Genomic DNA, 24,738 nt, shown 5'->3' with positions numbered 1-24,738 from the left:
CTGAGGAGTCCTGGATGGTTTCCCTTGCCATATGATGTGCATTTCCAGAGGCTTAAGGGGGAGAAACTAATGGCCCGCCTGCAAGGTCGAGTTCATGCCTAGTTCCGTTTTGCATGGCAGCACCCAACCTGGTTCTTGGAACAAAGGAAATGACAATAAGCGTTGAAATGCAAGCATTTGGGGCGCCTGGGTGGCTCAGTGGGTTAAAGCCTCTGCCTTGGCTCAGGTCATGATCCCAGGGTCCCCGCAGGGAGCCTGCTTCCTCCTCTCTGTCTGCCTCTCTGCTTACTTGTGATCTCTCTGTGTCAAATAAATAAATAAAATCTTAAAAAAAAAAAAAAAAAGAAATGCAAACATTTACTGGCAGAATTCCCATCCCTGTGATGCTAGCTTAGATTTGTCTTTGGGTCTGGTCCTCCTTCAGATCGGGCGGAGGTTTAGGGACCTCCAGATCTTACAGGGAGGGGCATGAGGCCCTCGTCTGCAATGGCAAGCACTGAAAAGTATTTCGAAAGTGTGAAGGACCCCACAACTGGGTGGGGGAGGCATCTAGGAAGAGCCTTTCATACGGAGCAGGAACGGGCTGGCAGTCGCTTCCCGGTCTGGAGTTCTGGAAATCGGGATCCTCATCTCCATCACCAGGGAAGTGTGCCCAGGTCACCAAGCCGCTGTCACGGGCCAGGCAGCGTGTCCCTGAGAGATGCAGCTGTGACGAGACAGACCGGGTCCAAGCGCCGCGGGGCTGGGTGGCTGGGGAGGGGGCGTCATCTAGTACCTTTTGGATCAGGTGTGGGGCTGCAGGAGGCGCCCTGAGGGGGTTGAAGAGGGCGCTGGGCTCTCCCAGTTAGCGGTGAGTGCAGGGGCAGGGGAGGCTTCTAGGAAGGGATGCTGGAAGGAAGACCCGAGGGGAGGGGAGGGGAGGCATTCACCAGGCACAGGGGGAGGAGGAGGAGGGGTCCAGGGAAGGAGGAGCATCTGCACAAGCCCTGAGACCAGAGGGCGCTTGGGGAGTGGGAAGAACCAAAGGCTGTGGGGCTGGTGTGCAGGCAGGAGCAAGGGGTGGACTGAGGCCACGAGGTCAGCGCCAGGGTACTCTGCCAGGCGGCCGGACCTCCGTCCCAGGTGCCCAAATGGTGTCGCTATTGGCTGCCAGGAGGCATCTCAAGTGATGACAACAAACACTTTGAAATCGACACTGGATGGGCGCCTGGGTGGCTCAGTGGGTTAAGCCGCTGCCTTCGGCTCAGGTCATGATCTCGGGGTCCTGGGATCGAGCCCCGCATCAGGCTCTCAGCTCAGCAGGGAGTCTGCTTCCTTCTCTCTCTCTGCCTGCCTCTCTGCCTGCTTGTGATCTCTCTGTCAAATAAATAAATAAAATCTTTAAAAAAAAAAATTAAAAAAAAAAAAAAGAAATCGACACTGAAATGAAGGTATAGTCAGGAGAAGAAAGTTGTTTTGTTTCTGACCTTGTTCGCTCACTTGCTACCGGGATAGGAGTTTTCAGGAAAAGTGGATGTAGCATTACTGGGTGGGGGAGGCAGGAAAGAGTGAAAGTTAATATTGTAATTTCTGAACGCTCCGGAAAGCATTGTTTTCTGAGACCTTCACTTGGAACACGAGAAGGGTAGAGACGTCATCAGGGCAGTCATAAATGAATATTCATGTTGGACCTACTTACAGATTAGTTCAGGATTAACCTCCATTTCCCCCATGACCAAGGGATACAGTGTTATACCTGAAACTGCAGAGAGTCACAGAGCATTTAAGCTTAGATTTCAAAACCACTCAGGACTGTTTTGACAGAATGGATCCTTGTGTTTTTTTAAAGCCATCCAGATACAGATTGATTTTTTTTTTTTTTTAACCCAGGAGCTTTAATCTTCGGTTTCTTTTTACGTGTAAATACCCTGCTGGATATGGAATTTGGATTTCAGCAAGTACATGTTCTTTTAATTTTAAGAAACTACTATAAACAGCCTTCTCATTCTTGTGGTTAAAGAGAAGATGTTTTCTCTGGGCCTCTAATATTTGCCGACCTTAAAGAAAGGCAGGGCTCCTGAGTCAGTCTTCCAAATCCTGCCAATGAGGTGACGAATGAATTTGAGGAAGAGGAGTGGATAAAGTATTGAGTCATTCCCCCTCCGCCCCCCCAGCCCCAGCCCTGCCCTGTGGACGCATCGTCTGCGTGTGGTTGTCCCGCTTGGAGCTTTCCACCCGACGGTCGGTCTCCGTTGCTCACAGCTTTGCCTCCTCTGTCCTCCTGCCTCTAGGTTATCAGGTTCCTGCAAGTTATCCGGGGCCCCGTCCGGATTCCAGGCTAAACATGGTGGTGATGAGTAGCCTGAGGGTCATTCTTCAAGCCTCTCCCTGCAAGTCACTGTGGAGAAGATTCCAGACCCCCAGGTTCGTGCCAGCGAGGCCCTGCAGCCTCTACACCTGCACATACAAAAGCCGGAACCGAGCCCGTGAGTACACAGCCGCCTTAAGGAGAGCAAGAGGTGTGGGCATCTGGGGGCGCAGTCGCCTAAGCGGTCGACTCTTGGTGTCGGCTCAGGTCGTGGTCTCGGGGTCGTGAGATCGAGCCCCGCGTCAGCTCCACACTCAGCTTGGAGTCTGCTTGAGAGTCCCTCTCCCTCTGCCCTTCCTCCCTCCCCACCTCTGCCGGCCCTGCTGGCCCATGGTCCCTCTCTCAGATAAATACGTGTTTAAAAAGAGAGTGGGCGAGAGGCTTGGTGCTATATGACAGTCACACGTGTCCTGTGTTTACCCATATGGTGTCAGTGGCATTCCAGAGTGGGATTGTGTGCCTTCAGAACCGTGAGAATAACTACCGGTTTCTGTTTCTCTTCTAAAATAAATTCTTTTTTCCCGGATTTGTTGACATAGACTTGCCACCTGATGTCATGTAGGTCGAAGGTGTGCAGTGTGCTGATTTGATATGCATATATGTTGCAAAATGATTTCCATAATACGGTTTGGAAAGACCTTTTCTTGCCTAATTTTAACATGTTAAAATGATGTCATGCAGGGCCACCTAGGTCTCTCTGTCAGTTAAGTGTCTGCCTTCTGCTCAGGTCATGATCCCAGGGTCCTGGGTTCGGGCCCTGCATTGGGCTTCTTGCTCAGCAGGGAGCCTGGTTCTACCTCTCCCTCTGCCTGCCACTCTGCCTACTTGTGCTCTCTCTATATCTCTGTCAAGTAAAAAACAAACAAACAAACAAACAAACTTCAAAAAAGTAAAAATGGTGCCATGCAGAAGTAGGGTAAGAGAGGTGTCCCAGTTTCAAATACTCTGGAACCCATTCTGTATTGTTCTTGTTGACATTGATCCACAGACGGCCAGTTATTTCTGCGAGTCTTAACGTTCTGGAAGTTGCATGTTAATGTTTGTAAGCAGGTCAGTAGCTTCACACTCTGGAATGTTCTTTCTGAAGTCACAAATTGTAGGGTTCATTCTCTTCGACCAGCTTAGCAGCGTGTTCTCTGCTGTAGACGCAGCATATGGAGCGAGGCAGCCGATGGCCTTTCCTGAACGCTTTTGCATCTCGTTCCCCTCCTGAAGAACCAGTTCGGTGCCCCATCCCTACAGTGCAGCAATTGTCCAGCGAGGCACTGCTGACATGGGGTAGGGGTCGGGGTGTCATTCTGTGTTGTCGCTGGTGTAGTGCGCACTGTAGGGTGATTAACAGCATCCCTGCCAAGTACCCACTAGATGACCATTGTATCCCCACCCAGTTGTAACAACCACAAATCTCAGTAGACATTATCAAATGGGCTCTGGGGGCACAAAACTGCCCCTGCTTAAGAATCAGTGGGAAAAGGACAGCTGAGTGGCTCAGTTGGTTAAGTGTCTGCCTTTGGCTCAGGTCATGATCCCAGTGTGCTGAGATCGAATCCTACATGGGGTTCCTTGCTCAGCAGGGAGCCTGCTTCTCCCCCTGCTTGTGCTCTCTTTCTGACAAATAAATAAATAAATATCTTTTAAAAAAAAAGAATCAGTGAGATGATAGAAGAGAACAATGTGGGTTTTTTTGTGGAGAGATGAATTTAAATTTGTGGAGAGATAAAATGGCTAAGTACATTGTTAAAGAGGAATTTTTCATATTTTCCATTATTGTAAAGAATTGACAGAGTTTTCATGTTGCCTTCCTTCTGGGTCTAAGTTTCTCCACTTTTTCTCTTTGGGTTTGCTCTCTTCTGATTTCATATGCACATAATAAAAAAGGAAGAAGGTAAGAAAGGAATGCTTTCATGTTAGTAGTGCTAATTGAGCTAAATCCAAGGAGTTGAAACTGCTCCACAAATACATTTTTATTATACATTTACTTTGTTTCCTCCAACAATGACAATGTTCTCATTCAAATGAACTTGTCGGAGCATAATAAATTTCTGGTTGCTGGGTGTGGCTTCCTACCAACAGACCCACATCCTACCAGGACTGGCTTATTTTCAACACTGGCATTTTGTGGTCTGAGGCTTAAAATGGAAAAAATTAGTCATGTTCATGTAGTTACTAAAGTTTTACTTTTTTTTTCTTTAACAGAGAGTTGAAAGTTAAAGGGCTAAAATCCAACATACGAATGTCTTTAGGGTAGTTCGCTTGTTCTAGTGCTGACTAAAACAAAAAGTGGTGGCTTGGGGAGATGTGCTCTTTCTGTGATTAATTTTTCACATCAGATATTCTTGTTTTTAAGTTACTAAGGAAAACAGGTGACAGTCGTGATTTGATTTGGCTTTCGGCATGTCACACCACCCCTCCCTCTTCTCGTTGGGGAGAATTTATGGTCTCTGCTGTCCTGAGCTACTGAGCATTTCCTGTTGCTAAATCCCAGACCTCCTGCTGATCAGTTGTAAAGACAGTACACAGCGCATCTGGCAACTTACTACCCAGCAGAAGGCCCATTGTATAGTCGTGACCCAGAACAATCCAAGACCTTTGAGGGTTAGAAAAGATAACCTGGAAAATCCTTCGCTAGTGCTGCCGCTGGGTGAGGACGGTGCTGGCAGGTCCTTCTAGCACTAGGCTTATCGCCGTCACGATCTTTATCGTCGTCACAGGCTCAGTGCCTCCCTCAGATGCTTGGACATTGTTCAGATGGGGTTAAGGAGGATGAGGAGTAAAGGAAGTGGGAGGATATGGCCGATTCCGAAAGCGGCGTTTCCCTAGAGCCTGTCTGTGCTCTGTGCCTCACCTCAGTCTCCGCTCCCCGCCTCCTGGGGAAGCATTGTCTGTCCGCTCAGATGGCTGTTCGCTGGTATCTCCAGTAGCAGACAGTGTTGACAATCTTAATTTGATTTGTAAAATGACAAAATAAAGATAAAAGCCTGCACCTGTTACCCAAGATGAAAATAAAATCAAATTCACTTAATACATCTTCTACGGAAATGTATTTTAATTGTCACATAAACAATTTAGGGTTAGAGTAGATCAGGAAACAAAGCCAAAGAGTCAACAATAAGAAAATCTAATTTAAAAAAGAAATGGATCAGGGTCCATACTTAGCAGACACCTGAGCAAAGAAGATCTATGGAATGCAAGTAAGAGTATAAAATGATGCGCTGCTATGTGTTCTGTGATCAGGGAAATGCAAATTAAAACAATGTTAAGATATCACCACATACCTGTTACAGTTGCCAAATTCCAGAACACGGGCAACACCAAGTGGTTATGAGGATGTGGAGCACCAGGAACTCTTACTTATTACTGGTGAAAATGTAAAATGGTACTGCCACTTTGGAAGATAACTTGGCAGTTTTCCTCCAGAACAAAATGTATCTTTGCCATATAACCCAGCAATCATATTCCTTGGTATTTACCCAGCATTGTCGAAAACTTATGTCTACACGAGAATCTGCACATGGCTACTTATAGCAGCTTTATTCATAATTGCCAAAACATGGAAGCAGCCAAGATGTTCTTCAGTAGTTGAATGGATACCTTAACTGTGACATAGAGAGACAATGGAATTTTGTACCTCACTGAAAAGAAATGAGCTAGAAAGCCATGAAAAGAAATGTAGGAATCTTAAATGCATATTAGTAAGTGAAAGAAACCAATCTGAAAAGCCTGTGTACTCTATGATCCCAACTATATGACATTCTGGAAAAGGCAAATGGAGACAGGGAAAAGATCAGTGGTGGCCATGTGTTAGAGTACAGGGAGGGATGAATAGGTGGAGCCCCTGATTTTTAGAGTAATGAAAATACTCTGTGTATTATGGTGGGTACAGATCAGTATATATTTGTCCAAACCTATGGAATATATAACATCAAGAGTGAACTACAATGTAAACTCTGGACTTTGGGTGTTATTATGTGTCAGTGTAGGTTCATGAACTATAACAAATGTCTTCCTCTGGTTGGGGATGTTGATAATGGGGAATGCTGCATGTGTGGGGACATGGTTTCCCATTTGGGAAACCAATGTACCTTAAATTAATGGATAAATAAAGTCTTAAAAAATTAAACAGGAAGGGTGCCTGGGTGGCTCAGTCGGTTAGGCGTCTAACTTCAGCCCAGGTCACGATCTCAGGGACCTGAGATTGGGCTTCATGTTGGGCTCCCTGCTTAGTGGCGAATCTGCTTCTTTCTCTCCCTTTGCCCCTTCTCCTTGCTCATGCATGTATGCCCTCTCTGATAAATAAATAAAACCTTTAAAAAAAAATTAAACATGAGATCTTAGACCATAACAAAATTTAAGAATGTTCATTCTTAATTGAATTAAATACAAAGAATATCATCTAGAATTGAAATGGTACATATTCGCTATTTGTTATTATTTCATTGATTCTTATTGTTCATGATCTCTGCTTTTAGATGGAAGAGATTTTTTTTAGCACAATGTGGAATAGAATGGCACTGTATAAAATCTAGCCACTAGTCCTATGTGTTTATTTTCATGTAAATATAAATTTATTAAAATGGTATGGCTACATGTTGCTAGCACTCACCATATTGAAAATTTCCATCATCAGAGAAAGTTATATTTGACAGGACTGGTGTGTATTATAACTGAAATGTGTTAGAAAGTTGTTCTGTTATTTCTCCAATTAATTTTGAAGGATGAAAATCCTCGAGAACATTAGTATTAAATAGTCTTGTTTTGCAGTATCTTCCCAAGAACTCTGGTAATCCCAAAGTAATATAGATTCCGGATGCATCAGACCAAGTCTCTCATTAGCATTCAAATAACCTTGAGAAACTGTAGGCCGATAAAGAGCCCCTAGAATTGTATTAATAGCTTCAGAGGTGTCAGCAGCAAGAAGGAGCTAACAAAAAACCCAGGAACTGTGGGCTCTAGTCTCCTGGGGCTGAGAACTCTGTGTGTGTGTGTGTGTGTGTGTGTGTGTGCGCGCGCGCGCGCGCGCGCACACTGGGGTTACCTGGGCTCGGCATCAAAGTACCTCTTACAGCCCTCGTGCTCTGAGAAGACATTTGGTCACTCTGTAATCATCCTTAACAATGTCATATGGGAGGGGGCTGTCACTGCTGGGCCTTAGGCCTACTAGGGTGGTCTTTAGTTCGATGCGGAAATCACACATCTGGAGAGAAAGGACAGGAACAGGGCAAGGCACAGGAGAAAAAGCCAGTGAGGGTATAGAACAACTATGTCCAGTGGATAAATAACGTGAGCCACCAATATGAGCCATATAGGCAAGTCTGTGTTTTCCAACAACCACATTTTAAAAAGCACAAATAATATGTGAATTGCATCTCAAAATGAGGAAATTAATTCTAATATAGCAAATACGTAGGTAAAATATAGTAAATAGGCAAAATTATTTTTACCAATCTATTTGTCGGGGAGGAAGAATTTAACCTAGCATCACCACAATATTCTTTCTTTAACATGAGATGAATATAAGAATTATAAATAAAATATTTTACATTCTTTGTTTTGTGCTTAGTCTTTAGGTCCCTAGGTGTTTTACATTTATACCAGAGCTCAATTTAAATAGTAACAGAGGGTGAGTGGTTACCTTATTAGGCAGTGGAGGTAGAGAGAATAGAGGGATGAATGAAGGGATGCTTACTGTAGTGTAAGGTTGTCTGGGAAGGGGATGGAAGTGATCTTGAGGACATGTAGGATTTTAAGAAATGAGAGCGAAATGGATAGATGTGATCATGTGAACTACTGGGAAGGAAGAATTTCCTCAATCCTGCAAGGTCTTTCTGGCTGGAGTAAGAATCGAAATGGCCTGAGACAGATTAACAGGAGAAAATAAAATTTAATAGCATATGTAAGGGGAATCCACATGGAAATGGATCTTCTGAGGACAGTGAGGCAACATGAGGCAACATGAGCTGTAGAGAACGGTGGGGGTCTGTGGATACAAAGGGAAGGAAGACTGTTATCAGGAAGGTAAGAGGAGATGTTTGTTTGGAAAATGGAGGTTACCCTCTTCAGCCACTCAGGGGCCCCTCTATTTTTGATTTTTTGAGGAACCTGCATACTGTCTTCCACAGTGGCTGCACCAGTGTGTACTCCCACCAACACTGCATAGGGTTCCTCTTTCTCCACATCCTCGCCAACACCTGTTGTTTCTTATGTTGTTGATTTTAGCCATTTTGACAGGTGTGAGGTAAAATCTCATCGTAGTTTTGATTTGCATTTCCCTGCTGATGAGTGATGTGAAGCATCTTTTCATGTGTCTGTTGGCCATCTGGATGTCTTCTTTGGAGAAATGTCTGTTCATGTCTTCTGCCTATTTTTTAGTTGGATTTTGGGGGGTTTAGGTATTCAGTTGTATAACTTCTTTATATATTTTGGATACTAACCCCTTATCATACATGTCATTTGCAAAATATATTCTCTCATTCCATAAGTAGGTTGCCTTTTAGTTTTGTGATCATTTTCTTTGCTGTTCAGAAGCTTTTTATTTGTGTAGTCGCAATAGCTTCTTTTTGCTTTTATTTCCCTTGCCTCAGGAGACACATCTAGAAAAATACTGCTTCAGTGGATGTCAGAGGAATTAGTCTGTGCTCTCTTCTAGGATTTTTTATGATTTCAGATCTCGCACTTAGGTCTTTTAGTCCATTTTGAGTTTATTTTGGGGTGTGGTGTGAGAAAGTGGTCCAGTTTCATTCTTCTGCATGTAGCTGACCAGTTTCCCAACACCATTTGTTGAAGAGGCTATCTTTTCCCCATTGCATATTCTTTCCAGCTTTGTTGAAGATTAATTGACCAGATAAGCATAGGTTTATTTCTGAGCTCTCCTTTCTGTTTCGTTATCTATGTGTGTGATGTTGTGCTGGTGCCATACTGTTTGGATTACACAGCTTTGTAGTATATCTTGCAATCTGGAATTGTGATACCTCCAGCTTCGTTCTCCTTTTTCAAAATTGCTTTGGCTATTTGGGGTCTTTTGTGATCCCATGCTCATTTTAGGATTATTTGTTTTAGTTCTGTGAAAAATGTTGGTATGTTGATAGGGATGACATTAAATGTGAAGATTGCTTTGGGTGGTATAGACATTTTAAGAATATTTCTTCTTCCTGAATTTCTAGATTGAACTTTTAACAGCCACAAGGCCAGAAACCAAGCCAAAACTTGCACCAGATATCTGCCAGATTTTGTCAGCAATACCTATAGATTTGGGTGAATTCTTTCCTTCTTGAGGTTCTCCAAATATCCTGAGGTTAAGCAAGGTAATAGGCTGATACTTCCAGGGGTTTTTATTAATTCTGTAAAGCCATTCTTAGTTCCTTAATGCTGTCTAGTCATATCTGTATCTATCCAGGTCTCAAATATGACATTCTTTTTTTTTTTTTTTAAGATTTTATTTATTTATTTGACAGACAGAGATCACAAATAGGCAGAGAGGCAGGCAGAGACAGAGGGGGAAGCAGGCTTCCTGCTGAGCAGAGAGCCCGATGTGGGGCTCGATCCCAGGACCCTGACATCATGACCTGAGCTGAAGGCAGAAGTTTAACCCACTGAGCCACCCAGGCGCCCCTCAAATATGACATTCTGTTCAAGGCCTTGGTAATAAAACCAGTTCTTTCAATTGTGTCCTATTACAAGGAGAACAGATTCTTACTGAATTTATGAAAATAAATATACTGCCATTAAAATATAAGAATTGGGGCGCCTGGGTGGCTCAGTGGGTTAAGCCGCTGCCTTCGGCTCAGGTCATGATCTCAGGGTCCTGGGATCGAGTCCCACATCGGGTTCTCTGCTCAGCGGAGATCCTGCTTCCCTCTCTCTCTCTCTGCCTGCCTCTCCGTCTACTTGTGATCTCTCTCTGTCAAATAAATAAATAAAATCTTAAAAAATAAATAAATAAAATATAAGAATTCTTACTGAGTTTCTGAATTCTGGAGGGTTCAGATAGGGAGAAAAGATAAATGTTTCAAAACTGCTTATAATGGTATAATTTGTCAAACTATTATAGGTCATTAGCTTAAGAGAAAAGATTTCCTTAATTTCGAAAAAGAAACCATTTTTAAAAGTTGGAAATGTTTTAAACAAAAGTCACAAAAATTATAATCATCATCCTCAGTTCATTCAGTCCCATGTTTTTGTTTTGCTGGAATCCAGTTTTCCACTAGTTTTAGAAGTTCTTACCTAGCAGTTTTATGATATTAAGGTTATGGGAAACTTGTCCTCAAGAGTTTTTCTGTGAGTTTCACTGAAGATGAAATACATTGCAATGGGGACAGTGTAAAACAATGACTATAAATGACAATAGTTAAAAATGGCCATGGTTACGGGGCACCTAGGTGGCTCAGTTGGTTAAGCGTCTGCTTTGGGCTCATGTCCTGATCCCAGGATCCTGGGATTGAGTCCTGCAGGGCTCTCTGCTCAGCGGGGAGCCTGCTTCTCCCTTTCCCTTTGCCTGTTGCTTGATTCTCTTTCTGTCAAATAAATAAATAAAATCTTTTAAAAAAATGGCCATGGTTAAAGATTTGATTAGAGTTCATTATGATGCAGGTGGCAGGGAAATGTGTTTATTTCTCTGACCCGCAACACTTCAAGATAATAACATACCAGAACATCAGATTTCTAGGGGTTTTATGCAGTTTTTAGAATACTTACTTTAATTACATATCTACACAAATACAGTCTAACAGGGTTTAATATCACTTATTTGCCAATGCTTCTCATTTAATTTAATATACCAAAGAAGCCTAATTAGTTTAATTTCTCACAAAATCTTTGAAATGTTCCAGGAGGGGCGCCTGGGTAGCTCAGTGGGTTAAAGCCTCTGCTTTTGGCTCTGGTCATGATCTCAGGGTCTTGCGATGGAGCCCCCAGGGTCCTGGGATCAAGCCCCACATCACATAGGGCTCTCTGCCCGGCAGGGAGCCTGCTTCCTCCTCTCTCTCTGCCTGACTATCTGCCTACTTGTGATCTCTGTTTGTCAAATAAATAAATAAAATCTTAAAAAAAAAAAAAAGAAATATTCCAGGGCTCCCTGGAAAACATCTCAGTTAGATTGTAGTCAGAAGATTTGATTTTAGAATTTGATTTTGGGAAGTATGTCAAAAAATATCAAAAGGTTTGAACATTTTATTAAATAGGATCTCTGATCATTATGAAACAGTATTTAATTATCCATATAGCCAACTCGACAGTAAGATGTCAAAGGCAAATACAGAAGATTCCATAGCTCTGATCAAATTTAGCTTTTTTTAAATATTAAGGTTCAGAGGTTTTTTTGTTTTGTTTTGTTTTTTATTTTTTAGTAAATCAAAAACCTGAAAAACATAGAAAGTTGTTTTGGCAAACCACAGAATCCTTGTTTTCTAGGCAGATAACTTTTTTTTTTTTTAATTTTATTCATTTGACCGAGAAAGACACAGTGAGAGAGGGAACACAAGCAGGGGGAGTGGGAGAGGGAGAAACAGGCTTCCCACTAAGCAAGAAGCCCAATGCAGGGCTCCATCCCAGGACCCTGGGATCATGACCTGAGCCCAAGGCAGATGCTTAACTACTGAGCCACCCAGGCACCCATAGGCAGATAACTTTAAAGATAAAAACATTTATAATGTCTTATTAAGAGTAGATCAATAGTTTAAGAAAACTTTGGGTTTTTAACAAAGGGAGAGCAAGAATTTTAACTTTGCGTTAGTGTATTTTGACATTAAAACCCATTTACTTACCTAAATTTATTCTAATCTTAGCTAGTATTGACCACATACAAAATTCCTTCTAAAGATTCCCTTTTCATAAACCTTCTGTAACTTTCTTGTTTACATTCAGAGTTTGCCCTAAGTTTTGTTTCTTTAAATAATCCGTTTCACTTTAGGAAAAAATACTTTCTTTTCCCTCAACAAAAATGTGTTCCCATTCCTCATATTTTTCCCCCCAAACACAGATCTTACTTTCTTGCATACAGATTTTTTATTATTATTATTTCTAGTAGCCTTAACTACATTTATTAGAATTCTTAACTCTTAGGAACCTTAGCTTTTGGTGAAAACTAAGTACTAAGCAACTATAAACTTCTGTTATACCAGTATTCTTCAGATTAGTAAATTTATGAATACATTTCATAATTTCTAGGAACATGCATTTTTTCATAGTACAATTTCCTTTTTTTTTTTTTCATAGTACAGTTTCTTAAAGAAATCACATGGCAGGTTTACTAATAGAGCCATATTTGCTTTTAGTTTCTCTGCAATAAGACAAGAGTAAACAGACCTTTGTTTATTACTTAATATTTCATTATTTTATCTTATTTGGAAATTATGCAAAAAAAAAAGAAATTATGAAAATATTCAACAAATTCAACTCATCATTGGACTCAGGAAAATTCCAAAATTTCAGGTTACCAAACATTTTGGAAGCCACCTAAAAGTTTACTTATAACTCTTTTAGTCTTATTTATATCTATTTAATCTACCTGTTCTTAACAATTATGTTTAGATTACCTACAAAACTTCATGAGGCATTAGACAAAGTTAACCATTATTCTAATATTTTTGACAAATTTGTAACAGAGACAAGAATCCATTTGACCTTCATTCAACACAGATAAAAGTCTGACATTTAGTGCATAACTCTAAAGACAATTTTATTTCAATTAAACCAACGACCTTTAGTTAGTTTTAGTACTAAATATTTTTCCAGATCACATCAACTTGAAAAAAGATTTGGGTTTCTATCTTTCAGACTTTTGGAATGCTCAATTCTTATAGGCACTTGTCTTCAAACCAACTAAATAGAGCTCTTTTACAAGTTAATTTTAGCAATACCATCCAGAGGTAGAGAAAATATCCAACATTTATAACATATATAGATGCTTATACAAAGACAAGATGCAGTCTTCTAGCTTTTGTCTTGGTAGTATCTGTGGAAAGGACATTAAAGGCCCAATTTCCAAATACCTTTCCCCACCTTTTTTGTTTTGGGGAAAAACTTCTTTATCCTTCTGCCTAATTTTTGTATTTCAAAGAATGGCTCTTAGGTCCTAAAGAAGGTGGGAGTAGGAAATTTATATCACAAAGGCAGAGAGCGTATCCACAGCTTCAAATTCGAGATTTGGTACATATCTGTCTATTAGGAGAGGCGCTGGAGTTGGGCACAAAAGCCATCCTAGAAGTCTGTATCTTTCAAAAACCTCTTTTTCCCTTTTGTTTCTTCAGTCTCAGGCAATTGTGGGCTGTATTTACATCTTAAAAGCATAAGATTTATAATTTCAAGGAACAGGAAGAATGCAAAAAATTTTTGTTTTTTCCTCAGAGTTTCAGGGCAATTGTGATTTAAAATTTACCTTTCTGGGGTCCCTGGGTGGCTCTGGGTGGCTCAGCTGTTTGAGCATGTGCCTTCGGCTCAGGTCATGATGGGGTCCTGTGAGTGAGCCCCACGTAGGTCTCCCTTCTCAGCGGGGAGCCTGCTTCTCCCTCTTCCTCTGCCTGCCCCCTGACTGCTTGCGCTCTCTCTGTCTCCTTTCTCTGTTAAATAAATAAATAAAGTCTTTTAAAAAGATAAAATAAAGTTTACCTTTCTTTTAAGGTATAGGACACTTGTTTTACTATTGTGATCTTTCATAATATCCACAAATATTTCGAGAGGAGTAGGTGAGGTTTGGGAATCCGTAAGGATGGGTGGGCTTTGACTGGCTTCTGCAGCTGCATATCTGGGTTTGTAGAGATTTATATAAGACAAAGAGTTGTTTTCTAATTTCTCAAAGAACTAGATTTTAGTGTGAATATCAAAGGACTGACCTGTCTTTTTAACCAAATTTGCTTCTTTATAGTAGGGAGGTTTTTAAACTAAAATCGGAATGAAAAGATTTTTATCTTTGTAAAGTCTGTATAAAGCATTTTAACATTTTAACCTTCAACATTTTAACATTTAACAAAGAATTTTAAGCCATCTTTCTGGGTTCATAATTCAGCGTGGGCTTCTATTAATCCCTGAATAATGGCCTTTTGCGGATCATTTGCAAGAGGGCCCAGGAGAAATTTTTAGTCCTGTTTCCTGTGAAGAGGGTTTGTGAATAGTCATTCTTTTTCATCTCTAAATTTAGTAGGATCTTTTCAAAGAGGAGGTAAAAGGCTTTATAATTTAAAACATCTTGCTGCTTCCTAGGAGACATGAATTCTTTTGTAGTAGGGGGTCTAAGATACACCTGCAAAGCTGGCAGAGCCTGGTTATCAATCCTTGGAAGGCAGGGACAATGCAAGCCTCCTGGCCAGTCTCAAGTGCTTTTGTTAAATTAATTCCCTGGCTTCCAGCATTTACATGAAGACCTGTGTACTTTGAACCTATAGATTAGACTTGAGTGCTCCCTATAAATATTGCATGGAGGGGTGTGTGGGTGGCTCAGTGGGTTAAGCCTCTGCCTTCGTCTCAGGGCATGATCCCAGGGTCCTGGGATCAAGCCCCGCATCGGGCTCTCTGCTCAGCAGGGAGCCTGCTTCCCCCTCTCTCTGTGCCTGCCTCTCCGCCTACTTGTGATCTCTGTCTGCCGAGTAAATAAATAAAATCTTTAAAAAAAAAATCTTACATGGAAAGGAAATTCTTTTTTTTTTTTTTAAAGATTTTATTTATTTATTTGACAGAGAGAAATCACAAGTAAGCAGAGAGGCAGGCAGAGAGAGAGGAGGAAGCAGGCTCCCTGCTGAGCAGAAAGCCCGATGTGGGGCTCGAACCCAGGACCTGGGATCATGACCCGAGCCGAAGGCAGCGGCTTAACCCACTGAGCCACCCAGGCGCCCCGGAAAGGAAATTCTTAAGTCTAATTTCTGTGATTTTATCTTGCCGAGGGAGGCCCCTAGACTGGCCATTATACTCATAAGACAAGTGAGAGCTCTTTATTTATTTTTTATTTTTTTTTAAAGATTTTATTTATTTATTTGACAGAGAGAGATCACAAGTAGATGGAGAGGCAGGCAGAGAGAGAGGGAAGCAGGATCTCTGCCGAGCAGAGAACCCGAAGCGGGACTCGATCCCAGGACCCTGAGATCATGACCCGAGCCGAAGGCAGCGGCTTAACCCACTGAGCCACCCAGGCGCCCGTGAGAGCTCTTTATAAAGAAACTTTTTCTTTTTTCTTTTTTTTTTAAAGATTTTATTCATCTGATAGAGATCACAAGTAGGCAGAGAGGCAGGCAGAGAGAGAGGAGGAAGCAGGCCCCCTGCCAAGCAGAGAGCCCCATGCGGGGCTTGATCCCAGGACCCTGAGATCATGACCTGAGCAGAAGGCAGAGGCTTTAACCCACTGAGCCACCCAGGTGCCCCGAAACTTTTTCTTTTAAATATAGCCAGTTTAAAGGTTCCATCGTCTGGCCATTGATGAGTAGGATCTATTAATAGCAACTCAAACCAATAAGCCTTAATGGCTTAACCAAAGATGTATGCAGGATGCATCTAAGGAGGGCAAAGGTGACGTGTCCCTGTGATCCAGAAGTTTAGTCCCAAAATTAGTCTGAGAAAACAAAGACCTGGGGCACCTGGGTGGCTCAGTCAGTTATGTGTCAGACTCCTGATTTTGGCTCAGGTCATGAGCTCAGGGTTGTGAGACTGAGCCCTGCGTTGGGCCCTGCACTCAATACAGAATCTGCTTGTTCCTCTTCCTCTGCTCCTTCCTTCACTCTCTCTTTCTAAAATAAATAAATAAATTCTTAAAAAAAAAAAAAAAGAAAAGCAAAGAGTGTCGTTGCACAGGCAGTGAAAATGGTGTCTCCAGTCTCCTGCAAAATTGTGAGATGCCTCCAGTCATATACCCACTAATCTGTGACACCGGGTAGATAATACTAGAATGGGACTTTCCAGCACTAACAGGCAACAAGGATTGGGGTGACAAAGGTTCCTGTGGGCTGGAACCCCTCATGTCAGACACCCCGGAGAGCTGACACGCCTGGATAGAGAGAGTGAGTATGTGTGTGTGTGTCTGAGTTTGATCTGTTTAATTGGCCACCAAGGTGTACCTTGGTGAGTGCACCCTTTGGATTGTGGAGACCAAAGAGAATATTCTCCTTGATCACCAAGCCAAGCTCTTAGGATACAGAACAAGATGAAAGGAAAAATATTCAAATGTTAACAGTCTTGGCTAAGCCTTGGGTCTCTTAAAGACACACTAATACCTAAGAAGGATGTACCATGGGGTTGGGGACTGGGTTGTTTTACAGTGTACTTTGGTGCATGGTTTTCTTGAGGTTGGCAGGTGACCTAGTGTCCATCTAATCCATTCTGTGACCACCTTATCCTATCACGGGAGTCTTCTTAAGGTAGTGAAGGCTTTAATAGCTTTTAAGTGCTCAGCCCGTGCCCACCAGTTTTGCGGCTTTGACTTCCAGAGTGTCCCTTAGTAATAGGCTTTACCTCATGTGTGCATCAAATGATACAGATAAAAGAAAACAAAGACCATCTCTGGGAGGAAATGGACTGGTAACCAGAGTATTCTATCAGATTTAACCAGAGTCACTAGGCCCAAAGACAAATATCATCCACAAATATTTTCTCCAGCTAATCTAAATTTTGAAAGAGAGAAAAAGGACTCTCACCATTCTCACTCCATCAGACTCTGCGGATATTCTGGGGGGCTGACATGGTAAGAAATCTCACCTTCCGCTGGCTGAATGTCAGATGTCCCAAGGTTCTCTCAGCTCTGGTAGTGTTGGGGCAAGAGATGTCCAGTGAGTTAAAGTATCCTGCAGACTATGCCAACTGTTAGGGAGTAAGAATTTCTTCTACTGTTCAAGGTCCTTCCCGTCAAACTAAGAATCAAATTGACATGAGACAGATTAACAAGAGAACATCATATTTAATAGCATGTGTAAGGGGGATCCCCACAGACATGGAAATTCCAAAGACAATGAGGCAACATGAGGTTTATTTGAACTAAAGAGAGGGGTAGAGGCCTGAGGACACAAAGGGGAGAAACACCATTAGCAGGAAGGTGAAAGGACATGCTTGGAAAACAGAGGTTGTCCTTCTATGCAGATGAATTCCCTAGGTAAAGAGGAATCTCTGTTAATAACTCCCTTCCTGATAAAGCAGGCTGTTGAGGGGGAGGTAAGGAACTTTTCCTGAATCTACTGGGTTTGGATTGCTTTTAACTCAAAATAATGTTCATGCCATAATAAGCTGTATTGGTGTGGCCTGCCCTTGGCTCCTACGGAACAAAGGAAGTTTTCTGACCTAAACCTGCTTGCCTGGTTGGAGAGACTGTAGGTGTGATTTAAGGGTAGAGAGCCTTGGTATCAACTTGTTTGGTTTTCTCTATCAATAAAATAAGCATTAAGTGCCTTCTTTGTGCCTGGTACCAGGTTCAGCCTAGAGGTTGTAGAAGAAGTTTAGGACACCGGCCCTAACACTGAGGCCTTGACACAGGCCCCGTGAGCAGATAAAGCAAATGCACACCAAAGGAGCAGTGGTTGCGTGTGAAAAGGGCGAGAATGAGAATGTTGTGAACTCAAAAGAAGGCAAGGTCAGAGCAGTGGGAGACAATGTCAAAACCAAAGTTTGGGAAGATGGACTAGAGAGGAATGAGAGAACAGGATGAGAAACCAAGGAGTATGGTAAGAAGTCCAAGGTGTAGGAGCTTCTGGTCATGGGCAAGGTGAGGAAGAGATAAACCTGAAAGATCCTTAAAGGAGGAGTAATGTGGTGATCAGTAGGGTAAGAGGAATAAAGATACAATGGGACTGGAAACTTCCCAGGGATGTTATTTATCTTATACATTCCATGCACAAGCAGTGATTGAAAGCCAGCTCAGTTGTACATTGCAGAGCAATGCAGGAGGAGTGGGACAGAAAATTACAAATGTTAAGTGCAGGGAGAATACATAATTTTCCCTCCACCCTTCTGAGTTCTTGGCTGAGACCGCCCATAATAAAGGACAAATTAATAAGAGAAAAACAAATACAAGTTTAGTAACCCGTACACCTCCTGTGTACATAGGAGAAACCTAGGAAAACCGAGAAGCTCCCCAAGATGGCCCAAGCCATCACCTTAAATACCATCTCCAGCTAAAGACAAAAGATGTTGCGGGGTGGGGTTGGGGGCAGTTGTGGGAGGTTACTAAGCAAAGCACAGTAAACGAGGGCATGGTTCTTATGTAGACGGAAGTCCAGCCTTCGCCACTGAGAGCTTCTGGTGATTGAGAGCCATCCTCTTCCTAGTGCAGAAAGGGAGACACCCGCATACAAGGAGATTTCCCTTATAAATGTAAATTTCCCAGACAAAAGAGACACACGGATGGTATATTATACTGCCCTTCACCACCCCCAAGACATGCCTCTTTGGTCTAAGGATTATTTTGAGAAACTGCAGACACAGGAGAAGCCTTGAAAGCAGAGTGGACAGGTATCCTTCTGTCAGGGAAATTTACATTAAAAAGGGGGGCTGTACCAGGAAGAGAACTATTACCAGAGACCGCTTTTTCATTAGGGAGCCTAACCTGCTTGGGAAGGCAAACTTGGCTCTCCATACATTTCCTCTTCTCACCTTCCTGTGAATTGCCTTCCCCCCACTTGAATCCTCAGAGCTCTGTCCCATTCCTTAGCTCCAGTGGTATTTTTAAGCCTCAATCACCTGGCTGCCTTTTGAGTCTCATATCTTTGTGGGTCTCTAGTCAGGAAGTAGGTGATTACAAAAATTTTTTTTCTCCTATTAATCTGGCTTTTTATTACTGTCAGGGTGTGTGTGTGTCCCAGCTAAGGACCTAGAAGCGTAGGGAGAAAAGTATTTGTCCTTCCCTGCAGGGGCATATTCTACTACCCTTCATATGAATATCATAATAATTATACCAGTGTAATAGATCTTTTGAAAGAAAAAGATCAGAGTGCTCTGATTAAAAATACTAAGAAGAGGAGATCATATTATAAGAGAGTAGCCAGAGAACATTTTACTGAATTTACTGAGAAGGTGATAATTAAGCCCAAGACCTATAGATAAGAGGGAAGCTGATTGAGGGGAAATTGATTTTGAATGAGAAGGAGCAGGAACTGAGGGGCTAAGGCAGGAAGGTGCTTTCTCTGTTTCAGGAGTTGAAAGAGGGACCCTCCTGAGGCTGGAGACATAGGGTGGTACAAACACAAAATAAATCAAAGCCAGGGCTAGTCCTATAAATAAGAACTAAAACCAAGCACATTATCATTATGGAATCTGAAGAGATTTTGGTGCTTGTCACCAATATATTAGTGACTCCTTTATAATGACAGTGTACCTCTGCTCGCTGAAACCATGGTTGATAAAATCACTTTCTGTTTATTTCATTTTCTCCTGAAAATGAAGGTACTGTTAGTCAGAACACTTAATCCTCTTCCTATTTTGAGGGAAAGTGTGAGCAACTACCAAGATATTTCGATCTGTATTTTCTTAACATGGAAGAAGAGGATAGGAGGAGAGAGCAAAAACATGAATTATCCTTAAAAGAACAAACCCTTGACAAAAGTTGTCTTCAATAAGGGGACAGTAACCAAGGGCCCCTGGTGGGGGGATGGTTTGGACTAAAGGAGGAAGTGGTGGGAAAGAAAACCTTCCAGAAGCTGAACTTGTGAACCAAAGGGCATACATTGATAGGAGCGTTAAGGTCACAAAAGAGCAATGAGGGAATAGGCCTGGTTGTCTTAGGCTAGTGTTTGTTGTGGGTGAGGGTACATTCTGGGCATTTCCTGAATGGAGTGTGGGGGACGAGTCAGTTAAGGTGAAAAGAGGGATCGTCTTGGGAATCTGCTTGTTAGTTTCCTTTTTGCCTAGTCTTTATGGGAGACCCTCATAAATTGGTTTTGAAGGGTGTGAGTCCTCAAACCCTCAGCCACAGTCTGAGTATCTTAGAGGGGAAGGTGTTGCAAGGTCTCCTTGTGCCAGGCATCTTGAAAACTGAGTCAGTTTGAACAGAGCGATTACCAGCAAGGAGATTGAATCAGTAATCAAAAGAATCCTAACAAATGAAAGTCCAGGAGCAGATGGTTTCACAGGCAAAGTCTATCAAACATTTATTTATTTATTTATTTTTAAATAGATTTTGTTTATTTATTTGAGAGAGAGAGAGCTTGCATGAGCCAGGGGAGGGGCAGAGGAAGAGGGACAAGCAGATTCCTCACTGAGCACAGAGCCAGATGTGGGGCTCTATCTCAGGACCCTGAGATCATGACCTGAGCTGAAGGCTGACACTTAACCGACTGAGCCATCCAGGCACCCCTCATCCAAGCATTTAAAGAGTTAATACCTATTCTTCTCAAACTATTCCAAAAAAGAGAAGAACTTGCAAATTATTTCTGTGAAGCCAGTAACACCCTGATATGAAAACCAGATAAAGACATCACAAAAAACGGAACTAGAGGCCAATATCTCTGATGTACATAGATGCAAAAATCCTTAACAAAATAAAAGCAAACAGAATCCAACAATACATTAAAAAGATCATTCATCTTGATGAAGTGGGATTTATTCCTAGGATGCAAGGATGGTTCAGTATTCAGATACCGATCGAGGTGATACATCATATCAATAAGAGAAAGGATAAAAACCAGATGATCATTTCAATAGGTATAGAAAAAGCATTTGACAAAGTACAGTATCCATTCATGATAAGAGCCCTCAACAAAGTATGGCTACAGGGAACATACCTCAAACATAATTAAGGCCACATATGAAAAACCCACAGCAAACATTGTACTCAATGGAAAAAAACTGAGAGCTTATCCCTTAAGGTCAGGAACAAGGCATGGATATCCACTCTCACTTTTATTCAACATAGAACTGGAAGTCCAGGTCACAACAATCAGACAACAAAACGAGATAAAAGGCATCCAGACCAGCAAGTAAGAAGTAAAACTTTCACAGGGCACCTGGGTGGCTCAGTCGACTAGTTAAGCGTCTACCTTCAGTTCAGGTCATGATCCCAGGGTCTTGGGATCAAACCATATCTTGGGCTCTCTGCTCAGTGGGGAATCTGCTTCTCCCTCCTCCTCTGCCTGCTGCTCTGACTGTGTGTGCGCTCTCTCTCTCTCTCTCTGTCTCTCTCTTGCTGTCAAATAAATAAATAAATAAAATGTTAAGGAAAAAAAAAGAAGTAAAACTTTCATTATTTGGAAATGACATGATACTACATATAGAAAACTGGAAAGATTCCACCAAAAAACTACTGGAACTGGTAAATGAATTCAGTTAAAGTTGCAGGATGCAAAATCAGTGTGTAGAAATCTGTTTCACTTCTATACACTAATAATGAAGCAGAAATAGAAATTAAGAAAACAGTCCCATTTACAATTGTACCAAAAGTAAGGTACCTAGGAATAAATGTAACCAAAGAGGTGAAAGACCTGTACCCTGAAAGCTACAAAACACTGATGAAAAAAATGGAAGAGGACACAAACAAATGGGAAAACATCCCATGCTCATGGATTGGGAGAACAAATATTGTTAAAATGTCTATACTACTGAAAGTTCTTTATGGATTTAATATAATTCCTATCAAAATACCAACAGCATTGGGGCACCTGGGTGGTTCAGTGGGTTAGGCCTCTGCCTCCAGCTCAGGTCATATCTCAGGGTCCTGGGATCGAGCCCCACATCAGGCTCTCTACTCAGTGGGGAGCCTGCTTCTCCCTCTCTCTCTGCCTGCCTCTCTGCCTACTTGTGATCTCTCTCTGTCAAATAAATAAATAAAATCTTAAAAAAAAAAGGGGGGGGGAGCACCTGGGTGGCTCAGTGGGTTAAGCCTCTGTCTTCGGCTCAGGTCATGATCTCAGGGTCTTGGGATCGAGCCCCACATCAGGCTCTCTGCTCAGCAGGGAGCCTGCTTCCCCTTCTCTCTCTGCTTGCCTCTCTGCCTACTTGTGATCTCTGTCTGTCAAAAACAAAACAAAACAAAAAAAAAACAAAAAACCAAAAACCCTACAGCATTTTTCAAAGAATTAGAACAGAAAATCCTAAAATTTAAATGGGATCACCAAAGACTCCAAATAGCCAAAGGAATTTTGGAAAACTAACAAAACTGGAGGCATCACAATTCCAGACTTCAAGTTATATTACAAAGCTGTGGTAATCAAAACAGTATGGTACTGGCACAAAAATAGACACATAGATAGGGGTGCCTGGGTGGATCAGTGGGTTAAAGCCTCTGCCTTCGGCTCAGGTCATGATCTCAGGGTCCTGGGATTGAACCCCCCAAATCGGGCTCTCTGCTCGGCAGGGAGCCTGCTTCCTCCTCTCTCTCTGCCTGCCTCTTTGCCTACTTGTGATCTCTCTCTGTCAAATAAATAAATAAAATCTTTAAAAAAAAGTAGACACATAGATCAATGGAACAGAATAGAAAACCTAGAAATAAACCCACAATTATATGATCAATTAATCTTCAACAAAACTGGAAAGAATATGCAATGGGGAAAATAAAGCTCTTCAACAAATGGTGTTGGGAAAACTGGTCAGCTACATGCAGAAGAATGAAACTGGACCACTTTCTCACACCACACACAAAAATAAACTCAAAATGGATTAAAAGACCTAAGTGCAAGATCTGAAACCATAAAAATCCTAGAAGAGAGCATAGGCAGTAATGTCTCTAACATCGGCCATAACAATGTTTTTCTAGACATGTCTCATGAGGCAAGGGAAATAAAAGCAAAAATAAACTATTGGGACTATATCAAAATAAGAAGCTTCTGCACAGCAAAGGAGACAGTCAACAGAAGTAAAAGGCAGCCTACAGAATGGGAGAAGATACTTGCAAATGACCTGTTAAAGGGTTAGTATCCAAAATATACAAGGAACATATACAACTCAATATGAAGAAAACCAAATAATCCAATTAAAAAATGGGCAGAAGACATGAACAGACATTTCCCCAAAGAACACGCATGCGTAGCCAACAGACACATGAAAAGATTCTCAGCATCACTTAGCATCAGGGAAATGCAAATCAAAACCGCAACGAGATACCACCTCACACCTGTCAGAATGGCTAAAATCAATAAGACAAGAAACAGCAAGTGTTAGCGAGTGTGGAGAAAAAAAGAACCCTCTTGTGCTGTTGGTGGGAATGCATATTGGTGAAGCCATTGTGGAAACTGATACAGAGATTCCTCAAAGCGTTAAGGAACCTACCCTATGATCTGGTAATTACCCCCCAAATACAAAAATACTAGTTCAAAGGGATACATGAGCCCCTTTGTTTATTGCAGCATTATTTGCGGTAACCAAATTATGGAAGCAGTCTAAGTGTCCATCACTAGATGAATGGATAAAGAAGTGGTATGTGGGGGCGCCTGGGTGGCTCAGTGGGTTAAAGCCTCTGCCTTCAGCTCAGGTCATGATCCCAGGGTCCTGGGATCGAGCCCCACATCGGGCTCTCTGCTCCGCGGGGAGCCTGCTTCCTCCTCTCTCTCTGCCTGCCTCTCTGCCTCCTTGTGATTTCTGTCTGTCAAATAAATAAATAAATCTTTTTTAAAAAAAAAAAGAAGTGGTATGTGTATACAATGGAATGTTATTCAGTGTAAAAATGAATGAAATCTTGCCATTTGCAGTGACATGGATGGAGCTAGAGAGTATAATGCTGAGTGAAATTAGTCAGAGAACGACAAATATCGTATGATTTCACTCATGTGGAATTTAAGAAACAAAGGAGAAAGAGAGAGAGAGAGAGAGAGAGAGAAACCAAGAAACAGACTCTTAACTCTAAAGAACAAACCAGTGGTTGCCAGAGGAGATGTGGGTGGGGGTGGGGGAAACAGGTGATGGGATTTGGGGTACACTTGTGATGAGCAGAAGATAATGTATGGAATTGTTGAATCACTGTATTGTACACTGGAAACTAATATTGCACTGTTGTGTTAACTGTGTTAAAATAAAAAATTAGAACAAAACATAGTATAAGTGGGGGCAATTGGGTGGCTCAGTGGGTTAAGGCCTCTGCCTTTGGCTCAGGTCATGATCCCAGGGTTCTGGGATCGAGCCCCATGTTGGGCTCTCTGCTCAGCCGGGAGCCTGCTTCTTCCTCTCTCTCTCTCTCTGCCTGCCTCTCTGCCTGCTTGTGATCTCTGCCTGTCAAAATAAATAAATAAAAATCTTTAAAAAATAAAAAAAATAGTATAAGTGTTCTAGGGCTGTTCTAGGGCTTTCTAGAAGTTTAAAAAATATCACACAAATAACTAAATACAGCTTTTTATCCCAACAATAGCGGATGGATAATCAATAGTAAAATTAAAGGACATATATTGAATAAGGCACTACAAGGTAACAAAAAGGGGAGGAAGATATGGCTCCTGTCTGCAAGGAATGTGAATTGTAATCTGACTGTGACTGTATTGTACCCATTCATATGGATTTTTCACTCAGGA

General features: G+C 41.9%; 1 protein-coding gene across 2 annotated transcripts in view; it reads left to right on the top strand.

Moving 5' to 3' along the window:
- Positions 1 to 24,738, top strand: part of CA5B (carbonic anhydrase 5B) — a 57,007-nt gene that overhangs the window by 9,319 nt on the left and 22,950 nt on the right. The window contains exon 2 of one of the 2 annotated variants that reach the window (XM_047714942.1): positions 2,271 to 2,465. In XM_047714942.1, coding sequence (XP_047570898.1) covers positions 2,324 to 2,465 — 142 coding nt within the window. In that variant the 5' untranslated portion in view covers positions 2,271 to 2,323. Of the gene's footprint in view, positions 1 to 2,157; positions 2,466 to 24,738 lie in introns of those variants that run through there. The other variant, XM_047714943.1, reaches the window with a different exon arrangement.

Source organism: Lutra lutra, chromosome X (assembly GCF_902655055.1).
Source record: "Lutra lutra chromosome X, mLutLut1.2, whole genome shotgun sequence".
NCBI lineage: Eukaryota > Metazoa > Chordata > Mammalia > Carnivora > Mustelidae > Lutra > Lutra lutra.
This window is presented reverse-complemented; position numbering and strand designations above follow the sequence as displayed.